General features: G+C 42.6%; 1 protein-coding gene across 1 annotated transcript in view; it reads right to left on the minus strand.

The window, feature by feature from the left end:
- Positions 1–7,361: 7,361 nt before the first annotated feature.
- PCP4 (Purkinje cell protein 4) overlaps positions 7,362–12,123 on the minus strand; it is a 48,633-nt gene continuing 43,871 nt past the window's right edge. The window contains exon 3 of the mRNA XM_066177141.1: positions 7,362–8,169. Coding sequence (XP_066033238.1) covers positions 8,042–8,169 — 128 coding nt within the window. The 3' untranslated portion in view covers positions 7,362–8,041. The remainder of the gene's footprint in view (positions 8,170–12,123) is intronic.

Consider the following 12,123-nt stretch of genomic DNA (forward strand, 5'->3'; position numbering starts at 1 on the left):
CAGCTGCTCATCGCTGCTGTGCATGTGAGCCTGAGCTCTGACTGTGCACTGGCACTGAAGGGAATGCTGTGCAGATGAAAAAGGGATGTTTACCATTTGGGGGTTTGTTTCCTCAAAGGAGAATTATCTGTTTCTATGCAGGCAAAAAAAAAAAAAAAAAAAAAAAAAAAAAAAAAAAAAAAAAAAGAGTCATTGAGAGAATTTCCCCTCCTCACTGGATAACTTTCAGGATTTCCTTTATTCTTTTTACTTTTACTTCTTGCTTTGTTGCTAGTCCTTGAAGCTTTGGCAGCTCTGAAATAAAAATACTATTGAAAATTTCTATTATTGAAATAGAAATACTATTGACAACAAAGCATGCAGGATTACAATTTCAATGTGCAGCACAGAATCAAGATAATGGACTTTTAATTCAGATGACAGGCACTAAGTCATGTGCATCTGTGAGAATGAAGCAAAAGCAGGTAACTCTCTGATGCCAAGAAAACTTGTATTAATGGAAAGTGCTTCTATGAAAGGACCATTAACTTCTTCTGTATAAAAGCATGAAGAATATGATGCATAATCCAAGCTTTCCCCTTGCGGGCATCCACACAGCAGTTCTGAAAAGGAGCAGAAATAGAGGAGCTAATCATCCATCTTTTTGCTATGCAGCAGATGTCAATAAACTGGAGTTTGTGTTCCATTCCACTAAAATCCCAATGTCCCAGGCAATAACCTGTCTTTCAATAAACCCAGGGCTAATGTCCATTGAGATGTGAGCTAATGCTGAGTGGAAAATGACTTTTCTGTTTACTTACATCCAAATTGCATTTTATTCATTTTCATTTACCAGATAAAAACAATTGATTGTCTTGGCTAATCCTTTGTAAAGAAAAGGCCTTTGTGAACAGGGGAACATTGATGGCACAAGAACTCTACTGGAAAAAAATTGCTTTCCCCGCGAACAATGATTTTAATTTCTCCACAGATGATGTCTCCCAATTCACTTTTTAAGCCCTGGATGCAAGAAGAGGTTTGGGTGCTCTCCAGAGGCTGTAGGCACCATATGTCAGGGGGAAGTCTAGAGGGCAAACTACAGGCTGACTGATCAAACACTGAGGCTTTTATTTTTAACTCTGCCAGAATTTCCACGGCACAGCTGTGATCCTCAGCTGCCGCCTTGCATAACCTGGGCGCTCTGCGATACCTCAGCACTGCTGCCCAGGTGTCCCTGGAGGCAACGCCGCTGTTTTTACATAACTGAAGGGGAAATCTCTGAAGGAATCCACCCCATCAGCACGAGAGTGAGTGGGAAATGAAGAGCTGCAGCTCCTCGGCACCAGGCAATCACCTACCTCCCATCCCTGCCACCTTCCCCGCTCCGCCCACCCTCCCTGCCAGCGTTCTCTGCCCACACCCTGAGCCTCCCCCTGAAAGCGCTGTTATTACACCTGCCCCCTTCACCTTTTCCAAAACCCTTCCCTTTCCACTGCCGAAATCCCCTTCCCTGCTCCCAGGCTCTGCTGCCATCTCCCACCGCTCCATCCTCTGCCCTGACAAAGTGGTACCCACTGCTGGGGCTGCTCTGGGATTTAGGGCAGGGTGGTGACTCCACAGCCCCGAGGCTGATCAGCTCAAAGCTGTAATGCTGATGCCTATTTCAGCCTTTTTTTGGCTGGTATTTTGGCAATGAGATTTGCCTGTTCAGGTTACCCAGGCAGGCAGGCAGGCAGGCAGGTGTGTGCCCCCATCAGCCCCTAAAAGGCTCCACCTCAAGGCTGTCAGGACCGACCTGAGTTTCGTCAAAACACCTGATAATGGGAGATTTGACACAAACAGAAGAGTGCCTAAAGGGCACTGCTATATCCCCATGTGATCTTAGAGTGGGGAGCAGACACTGCATTCCCTGTGCAGAGGTGGGGAAAGTGGGATGGTGCCAGCCCTGGGCAGGGGCACAGCAGAGCAGGGACGTGGCCAGAAATGTCCCTGGTGCCAGGGGAGACAATTTGCTGCCACTACGGCTGGGTTTGGTCACAGCAGGAGGAGGGTGACAGCTCTGCCCATGCCACACAAAGAAAAGTGTCACTGTGGCTTGTGTGTACGACCTGAACTAAACGTATTTTGGGGAGATCCTGGAGTCATGGGATGGTTTGGGTTGGAAGGGTTCTTACAGATCATGTAATTCCACCCTCTGCCATGGGAAGGGACACCTTCCACTGTCCCAGGCTGCTCCGAGCCCCAGTGTCCAACCTGGCCTTGGACACTGCCAGGGATTCAGGGGCAGCCACAGCTTCTCTGGGCACCCTGTGCCAGGGCCTGCCCACCCTCACAGGGACGAATTTTTTCCTAATATCCAATCCAAACCCACTGCCTTTCAGCTTGAAGCCACTTCGCCCTTGTCCTGTCACCAGCTGCTCTTGTGATGCCATTCTTCTGGAAACCTGTCAGTTTTCCCCTTGCTGTAGTAATTGTTATTTCTGTTATTAATCATTGCCATAATCTGCTGGTTATATACATTTTTTTTCCCCAATAATTCACTCTATTAAATACAGCTTTGGCTCCCAACAAGAAATTACAATGGCTCAAGGAACACAGGGATATAATTTTGCCAAGATCTGCAAACCAAGCACAGAAAGTCACTGTACTTTGTGTACTTGATGAGGCCAACAGATCATGTGCTCACACCCCCTCCCTGTGCCACATTAGTCCCGAAGATTTCTGCAGGAATATTCGTGCTGGAAACCACCACTGAATATGAGTAATGGTATCAGTTTGGCCTTTGTGAAAAGATCATTAAACCACAACGTACTGAGAAGGGACAAGAGTCCTCAGGCTTATTTCGAGAGCTATTTTTAGCTGTGGATATGAAGACTTTTCTTATCAAATAATTAGTCATCACCAGTAAAGGCAAGTTAACTTTTCAGAATAAAATAGGAAGTCATTGAAACCTTTTCTGAGTTTCCAAAAAAGGTTGATTTAGAGATCATTGAAGCCTCTGCACCTGACTCTAATTATTTAGGAACAGAAAATGGAAAAGCACAAAAAAAAAAAAAATGAAACTATTACAATTCCTGCCTTATTTGAAGGAAAAAGTGCTACAGATAAAGACATTTACCCAGATTTCTGTGTCATCCTAGTACTGCAGAGGTGCAGGGGGATTGTAAAATTAAAAAAAAAAAAAAAAAAGAGAGAGATGTTTTACATCCAGAGTAGTCTTTTGCAGGGGAAAAAAAAAAAAGAAAAAAAAAAAAAAAGAAAAAAAAAGGGTGAAATCCTGATCAGCCAGAGAGATCACAGAGCAGCTCCATATTCTTGGGAAATGATGTTCTGACTACAAGCCAGCAGCATAATGCTGTCACAAAAAAATGCCAAAAGCCGTGTAAATTTGTGGTGAGGGGCTCGTCACTTGTAAAATAGTGGAGATAATTATGCTGCTGTGCCTGGCACTGGGTACATTTCATCTGGATGGCTGCATTTCATTCCAGGCACACAGATAAATCGGCAGAGTTCAAAGGAGAATAACAAAAAATAACGAAAAGGGTTGAAAAGGAGACCTACAAGATAAGATTAGGGAAACTGGGTATAGCTGGACTGGAACAAATTAATCTAAATGGCAGGAGGGAGGATTTAGGTTTTAAGTACAAACCAACCTTTATAGCTTTAAGAAAAGTTCAGCCACGGGAACAAGCTGCCAAGGAAGGTTTTAGCCTTACCATCACTAGAGATACTAAAAGGCAGGAGACCATCTGTCAGGGAGAGTTTAGGGATTAAAAAAAAAAAAAAAAAAAAAGAAAAAAAAAAAAAAAAAAAAAAAAAAAAAAAAAAAAAAGAAAAACCACAACCCCAGAAAAAAAATGCACTGCCTTAATTTAAGAATTGAGCTAAATAACCTGTTCGTGACTAGACTTTAATGGATTAGAAATGGCATAGCTTCTCTTTTGAGGGGAAGTTCCTGGATCTTTCCACTCTGAAGATTGTCTTGATCATATAAACCAATACAAGGGATTTCTGCTGTTTTCAGATTGAGAAGGATATTTGCATTTAAATGCTTCCAGGAGATAGATGTCTAAATATTAATTTCATCATATTGATAGTACACTCTGCTTTTTTCCCCATCAGTCTTTGAACACTTGCATAGAGCCAATACTGAAAAAAATAATTATAAAGTCATGAAATATCTTCAGTGGGAAGGGACCCACAGGGATCATCAAAGTCCAACTCCTGGCCCTGCACAGACATCCCAAAATCCCACCCTGTACCTGAGAGCATTGTCCAAACACTCCTTGAGTTCTGGCAGCCTTGGGGCCATGACCACTGCCCTGGGGAGCCTGTATAACAAACTGTCACCTTCCTTGTTTGTGTGGGACCTGTGGGACCCTCTGTTCTCACACCTCAGCTCCTCTAAGAGGTACTCAAGGCAGTCCTGTTAAAACTTCTGGAAAATCCAGGTGCCCCTGAGTTACCATTTTCCACCTGTCATCTCCACCAGCAGCAGGTTTGGGAATCACGGCTGCCATGTGGTGATGACGTATCATGGCTGTATCACATGGTATCATTGCTTCTCTCTCAAGACTCCTAATGAAACTGCTCTTTGGAAATCTCTGAATTCTGCTAGAGCCCTTTCTAAATAACATTCCTAGAGTATGTAATTGATTTTCCCTGGAGCTGAAGCCAGTGGGAGGAATGGTTTGAACAAGGCAGATGCTCATCTGAGCTCCTCCACCAGCCATGGGTGAACCTGGTGCAGTCCTGGTGATTTGTTGGTATTAATTTGTTGATACTAAGAGAGTCAGTTCAGATGGGATATTGGCAAGGAATTCCTCTCTGTGAGGTTGGGGAGGCCCTGGCACAGGGTGCCTAGGGAAGCTGTGGCTGCCCCTGGATCCCTGGCAGTGTCCAAGGCCAGGTTGGACACTGGGGCTTGGAGCAGCCTGGGATAGTGGATGTTCTCTTCCTATGGAAGAGGAGGTCAGAAAGAGATTATTTTTAAAAAACCCTTCCAACCCAACCCATTCCATGGCTTGATTCTATGATTCTGTGATTTTGCCAGGTTGCTCCAAACTCTGACTGAGTTGTAGGAGCCTCGGCTCCGGGCATTAATCCAAGACTCATTTCTACTTTCTGTAAAACCTCCACTTCCCCACTTCCCCCACAGGTTTGGCTGTGGCTTGCTTTTCTGTCTTTAACTTGTTGGACTCCACATTCTTTGCTGTTTTCCTCCCATGGGCATTCCTGGTTTTTTGATGGCTTTTGGTTCCTTCAATTATTCTCCTCTGTGTTTACTTCCACAGGTTATTTTATGGTCCAGGCAACAATGTGGACTAAGGATTTCAAAGGTTCAGGCAATTGTTCTGATCACTCAGCTGTAGGTTATTCTCTTTTGGGATAATCTGGCAGCAATTTGGAGCAGAGGCAGCATGGATGTGTCTGGGGAGAGTGTGGTGGGAGCCATAACCTTGTTTCCTGCAAAATCTACTGCTCTGAATATCCTTCCATGTTACCTATGGGAACTTTGGGTTTATCAGTACAGACATCCCCCTAATTTAAATCTTTCTTTTAAATCTTTCTTTCCATTACTGCGTTACTCAGTTAGGCGGAGCTCAGTGAGTGTCTGGAAGTTAACCCACATTATCCCTGGAATATTTAACTGTCCTCCTTCACCCACCCTGGTTGAATCCAACTCATTTTCTTGCCTCAGCCAAACCCAGGTAGGTCTTTGAAAAGCATGAGTTTGTGGTAAGAAAAGAAATTAACAGCTGTCACCTTGGATATGGGCAAAGGATAAATGAAGATCAAGACTCAGGAGCAAGAAAGCACTCCTGGAACATGAACTGAATTTGTGTGCAAACACATTTACCTAAAAAGGAAATTGTCTGACAGGGGCAACCATGATTATTCCTAATTTCATGCCAGATCACTGTTTCCTCATTATGTTTCAGTGTACATTAGGGCTGTGTCTGTAAGATGCACTCTGAACTGCACATTGAAGAAAAGCCTTGCTACTGAAAGAGCCATAATTCATTTACTAACAGCCCCCGTTGCTGTGCTTCAATAATACAATCATTTTTTTCTGTGTCCCAACCATATGATTATTCCTGTTGTGTAGGAAATTTAAGTCCAAGGAATGTCAGATCAAATATAAAAGCCTAATGCTTACCCATAGCTTTTATTCAATTAAGTAGCCATTACAGAGCTCGTGCTGTTTTAAATGACATAATGCAGAACACAAATGCGGTCTTTTATTACAAATATATGTTCATCTAAACAAAATGGCACCAAGACAATCCAAAGCCATTACAATTTTTAGATTATTGTGCTTAGGCTATTATTAAATGGTGAGCAGTTGCTGTGAAAGACAAGTAGGGGAACTGGGGCCTCCACAAACCACACTTTGAGCACAGCAACACTGGTATTTGAGGTTTATTTGTGCAATCCTTAAATGCAGAGGAAGAGTGCTGATCAAAAAAAATAATGAAAGCACTGAGGTGCAGCTTGGAGGATGCTGACTTTGCAGGTGATGAGTGGGAAAGTCATGCCTAGGGCCAGGACCTGACACAGACAGAGGTGCCACAGGCAGGATCTGGGCAGCATTTAGGTGTTTCCCTCCAAAAACGAGTTCAAAAAACCTCTGTGCCTTCCCACCCAGTCTCAAGCACCTCACAAGTCATGTTTGCACACGTTTTGTGCACTGCCCACAGGATTTCTCCTCCTCAGCATCTCTGAGGGCTCCCTGTAACCAGCACGGGGCCAGAGCTCTTGGCACCACCACTGAAATGATGCCCAGCATCACAAGTGCCTTAACCTACAGAAGGTTTTTTCCTTTTCCTTTGTAATCCCACAGCTCTGCACCACTCCAGCATTGCTGCCCTGACGGGCTCCTGTGGAAAGGGCACAAATCTCCCCCTTTCCCTTGACTCCTGCCCCCTGTTCTGGCTTTCTGTTTAAAGGTGGCTAATGATACAATTGTCCCTTACCCAGGTGATCAAACACTCCCGTGGAAGGTGGGAGAGGAAGAAAAGAATCCCCCTGGGCAGAGCTGGGAATGACAGCTGGATCTGTCCCCCTGAAAGAGTGAAAGGCTGGCAGGCTGTCACAACTCCCTTCCCAATTTCAGACACACCGTTGTAGTTGCTTTTTGCTGATCCAAAGCTGGGCTAACATAGTGATAAAGGGGCTCAAAGATGAATAAAGAACAGTGCAAACAGACACAGGAAGCCTGTTATGATTTACTCCTCAAATACTAAAAATAAAATGGAAATGGAGAGATGGCACAGAAACAGTTGCTGATTATGTAGAGGCTGAAGAACTGCATCAAGAAACAGAGTTTAGATGGTCAGTTTCTATTTTTACAGACAAAAATAAATCCCAAACTTCCAAAGGTATTTTGTGTCTGGTTTATTATTTTCTTTCCATAACAGTCAATGCGGTCCAAGATCTCTGAACATTATCATGCAAAAAGGAAGGACAGGCACAATTTCCCCACTCAAACCACTTTATTGACACACTTGCAAGACAAAAATAAACTGCTCCCTGCTTCCTACACCCCTCATGCCAGCTTCTGTCTGCAACTTTTTTTTTTTCTTTTTTTTACTTTCAGCTCATTACGAGAAAGTCATTTTATTTTCACATTTTGCTGGCAGCTGGAATTCCGCAAATGAGGGAAGCAGGGCTGAGATGCATCTCTCTCATCCCTCAGCAAAAATCCCTGCAACATACGGTGCCGTTATGACTCCGAGCTTTAGGTGGAGAGGGAAACAGGCATCTGGGCTGGGCTCATTTGTAACGCTGCACTTGCTGGATTAATATGGAAAGACAGATGAAGGCAGACACTTTAATTACTTCACCCTAACTTTTTATTACAACATCAAGTAAAATGGTGAGTTACAGAGGATAATGGGCGTGAAACATCTGGGATGGAAGTCACACACAAGCTCATGGGTCGTTATCTGCCAATGGGGTTTTAAATATTGATAATTTCTGTACATGCATCTTTGTGTTATTTCTGATCTTCTTGATAAATCATCTCAGGGTTACTTTGTTTTGCGCTGTGAGGTAGCTACTAGGACTGGGACCCCGCTTTTTTCTTCTGGAATTTTCTGAACTGGGACTGTATCGCCACGGCCGCCCGCTCTGTCTCTGGCGCGTCCATGTCTATGTCAAACTCCTCTTGGACCTTCTTTTGCCCATCTGCTCAAAGGAAACAGAACAAAGACATCAACAGGTGTTTCAGACAGGGGTAATCACTGAACAGCACAGGTGGAAAATTCTGCTGCTTTCTCCTTCTTCCAAAAGGTGCTTATTAAATACTGAGGTAAAAGCCCTTTGTCCCTTAACTGTGTCTGACTCTCAATTTTAAGGCCAAGGAAAAGGCATCAAGAGACACAGCCATGGCAATGGGGAGCAGATTCAGGGGAAAAAGCCTGGGACAATTTTCATCAAACCCCTCCCAGTGATGGAGTTTTGACAACCTATGGGGAGCGGGGCACTGAGGAGCAACATCCAAAGGGTGCTCAGCACTCATGCAGCATCTGTGATGCCTCAAGTTTTAGCTTTCATGTTTTTCAGATTCTGTGCTGCCTAGGGGTGTAGTTCTGAGTTTCATATTAAGTGCTAGTAAGCTCTCTTCACAGAGTAGGTGGACAAAACAAATCCTTCTCCTGCTGAAGACCAAGGACAACAAGAACAACTTTCAGGCCAAAAGCACAAGCAAGGGTGGGCTGAAGAGAGAAAACAAGAAGGATGGGACTTCATAACCTGAAGCTGTAACTGGACAATTAAACCTCAATATGCAAATGGACCAAAACTTATAAAAGTGTCAGACCTCGTGACCCGTTGTCCATTTTGTGACCATTTTGGGCCCACCTTGGGTGTAGCCCTGGTCAGGCTTTTGTACTGCCCAAGGTGTACCCTTACAGGCCTTTCAGTAAATATCTGCTTTATTCTTTGGCTCTGTCCAGTCTCTGTTCCAGGTCAGCCTTCCCAAGGCATCATCCGGGTAAGTTCCCCCCAGCCCATGGAGCCAACGGTGAGGAACAGAGGGACTGTTCTGTTCCACCCGGCAGGGAGAACTTAAAGATCTTTTCCAACCTAAATTATTCTATGTTCACTCTAAAACAAAAAGGCAGATTAAAATATTTTAAAGTTAGAGGCATTAACACCCTGTTCTTATCACACCTCCAACATGAGAGGAAGAGATAATACTTCCTAAGGCTAATTCCCATCCTTTCCACTCATTTCCTGCCTCATCCCTTCCAACACAGCTCTTCCCCTTTGAATCATTTATGTCCAATCTCTCCACCACTGCACTGCTTCCCTCACTTCTCTCCAGGCTCTGCTCTTGTCTTTCATCCTCGATCCTTGGCTCTTTGCCTTCCTTTATTCCCAGCTTTCCCTTCAGCTGCATTCGGCCTCCACACAGACAACCCAGCTGACTCTGCTGAATTTTCCTTCACTCACCTACAAATTAAAAGTGCAGCCCTGGGAAAATTCCTGCTCTAGTTGTAAAGATAACCCCAAACTGCCTGGACTGAGTTAGTTCGAGCACATGTTCACCCCACTAACCTCGTCACAGCACCGAGTTTTTCACCATAAACTTGTTTGTTAAACTCACTTATGTAACTGTTGTGTGCCAGCCTGAAGTCAACGTCATGCCAGGAGTCTGCAGGAAGCTCTGCTTGGGGGAATTCACCCATTTTGAACCACTTTGTTTTTAATTCTTGACATTAATACCTCCAAGATGCTCATCCCCAAGTACCATTAATGCAAATGAAGGCAACGCTTTCAATGTATTACTAAAACGAAAAGAAACTTATCCCCCATTGTCTTTGTCCTGCACACTAGAAAACAGGGATGCCATTCCATAATTTTAGCATGAGTTTTCTTGGCTTTACTTCTCATTCTTACCCAGAACTCAGTTTTTGTGTCCATTTTCTGTGGACCACTCTAAACTGTGAAAATATTTGAAGGGAAGGTTTTGCAGTATTCCATATTGATTTTATTTTAACTACAACAACCAAATAAATGCAGCTATGCTAATGCAAGAGAAATGTTCACTTAGTATTTTGTTTTATTTAGAAAACATTTAAGAAGAAAGATGCAAATGGAAGAAGAGAGAGAAAATCTGGATAAAAAGAACAGCTTGAGAGCTCACCAAGTTTTATTATACAGGCTAATGAAAAGCTAAGCTATCAAAACAAAGATTTTTGTGGAAGAGAATCAATCCATTAACTTTATGTCATTAAATCACAGAATCATGTCATTAAATCCGAGAATCTGCATGGTTTGTGTAACTATTCAAGCAATACAACCACCCTAAGTACAGAAATACAATTATAATTTATCTTCCGTGGGGAAAGGGACGTGAAGGTCGGAAGTGACACAGCCAAGGAGAAATTGGAACTGATTTTGGTTTGGTATTTATGGGTTAAAGGAAACCTAACAGTAAAGGTGGAGTCTATCCATCGATTTTAGCCTTTCAGTGTATTAATTACTGTCCTTTGGAAATGCCAGTTGGGAAAACCAGATGGGTGGATGAATAGACACAATGGGTTTGTACCTCTTGATGAAATCTGGCTTGTACAGCTCATTTCCTATTACAGCGAAGTTTTAGCACTATCCTAACTTGCAACAATGACTCAGCAATCTCACGTTAAGACTTAAGAAAATGCAGTATTTGGTGTAATTTGTCTCTAGAATTTCCAGGACACTTAAAACTTTGCTTGATGTGTATCCTCATTGCTGCCTTAAAATCAACTGTAATACAATAATTTGCAACGTCTTAAGGTTTGGCTTCCTTTTATTTATTTTTGACCCACTGTTGTTGAAATCAAAACCAAAACTCCATATAAGATCTTCCTCTATTTCTATTTTCCTATCACCACTGAGAAATGGTAGAAGTTTTCAGCCATTACTTAAACCTGTAATTAAGATATTGGAAGAGTTCAAAAGGGCCAAGACATTTAAATGAATAATGAAGAAATTCATAATTAGCAGATGGTAGGGAAATAAAATGATTACGCGTATCTTCATAATATACATTATAAAACAATAAGTGCATAATCTCTATATGTAATGTAATAGACACACCTGCATAATTTTCTTAATATTATAATAATAATGTATTATAATAATACAACCAACTGCCAACAAAAAAACCCACGATATGCTCTTTTTTACTGATAGTTCTTGTCACATTATAAAAATAATGCCCATATTTCACTTTTTTATACAGGTATGGTCCATCCACATTTGCATACATAGAGAATATACATCTATGTATGTATATAATTGCACAGACATATTTGCTTAAAGAGTTTAAGTTCTGTGTTAAACTGAAAAGAGCTGGATTGGGTATTTCCCAAATTTTGGGAGTGGATTTTCTCGGAGTTCTCCCCACACCATTTTCTATTGATACCTGTCACAACAGAGATACTTTAACAGATGGACTGTCAGTCTGGAAGAGAAAATTCAGTGGGGTGCCAGCTTGAGCTTTGTCTAAGGGATTAAAATTTTAGCTTTTACCTTGAGCTGCTTTCCTAAAAGTAGCCCTGTGATTTAAAAAGTATCACACCCTGAAAACTACATGGTTTTACTGGTTAGGAGCAGGAGTTCCAACTCCCTTGTGATAGGGGAGCTGGAACCAGGTGATCTTTAAAGTCCCTTCCAACCCACACCGTTCTATGATTCAACAAATTAAGAATTAACCAATTAATTACAATGAAAACCCAGCCTGGGCCCAGGACCTGCACAGACTAGAAATCACCTCATGGTACTTATAAAAAGACTAAAAGCCTTTTTTCACCCTTCCTACTCCATATCCATCCATGCCACACTAACTTTTACCTGTCAGTAGTTGTTCATGTATCTCAAGCGTGCAGGCTGTTGGATTTGAGTCCTCAAATCATTAAATATCTGCAGAGAGCTGAAAGCAAACCTGTAGAAATGCTCCTCTTTCATGCACCATCTCCCACTCCTGGTTTTCCTTTCAGAAGGGATAATTAGTTTGGAAATGGTGTGAAAACCGAGAAAATTCTCGCTCTCAGCAGGCCAGAGCACAGGTAAGCACTGGCACAGGCTTTACCACTGGATTTGATTTTTTCATTCCTTCTGGTGGGGGCCAACCATTCTGATAACAAACCTTCT

The sequence above is a fragment of the Chamaea fasciata genome, unplaced genomic scaffold (genome assembly GCF_029207755.1).
Source record: "Chamaea fasciata isolate MVZ Bird 193981 ecotype frontalis unplaced genomic scaffold, bChaFas1.0.hap1 SCAF_2, whole genome shotgun sequence".
In the NCBI taxonomy this organism is placed as follows: Eukaryota; Metazoa; Chordata; class Aves; order Passeriformes; family Sylviidae; genus Chamaea; species Chamaea fasciata.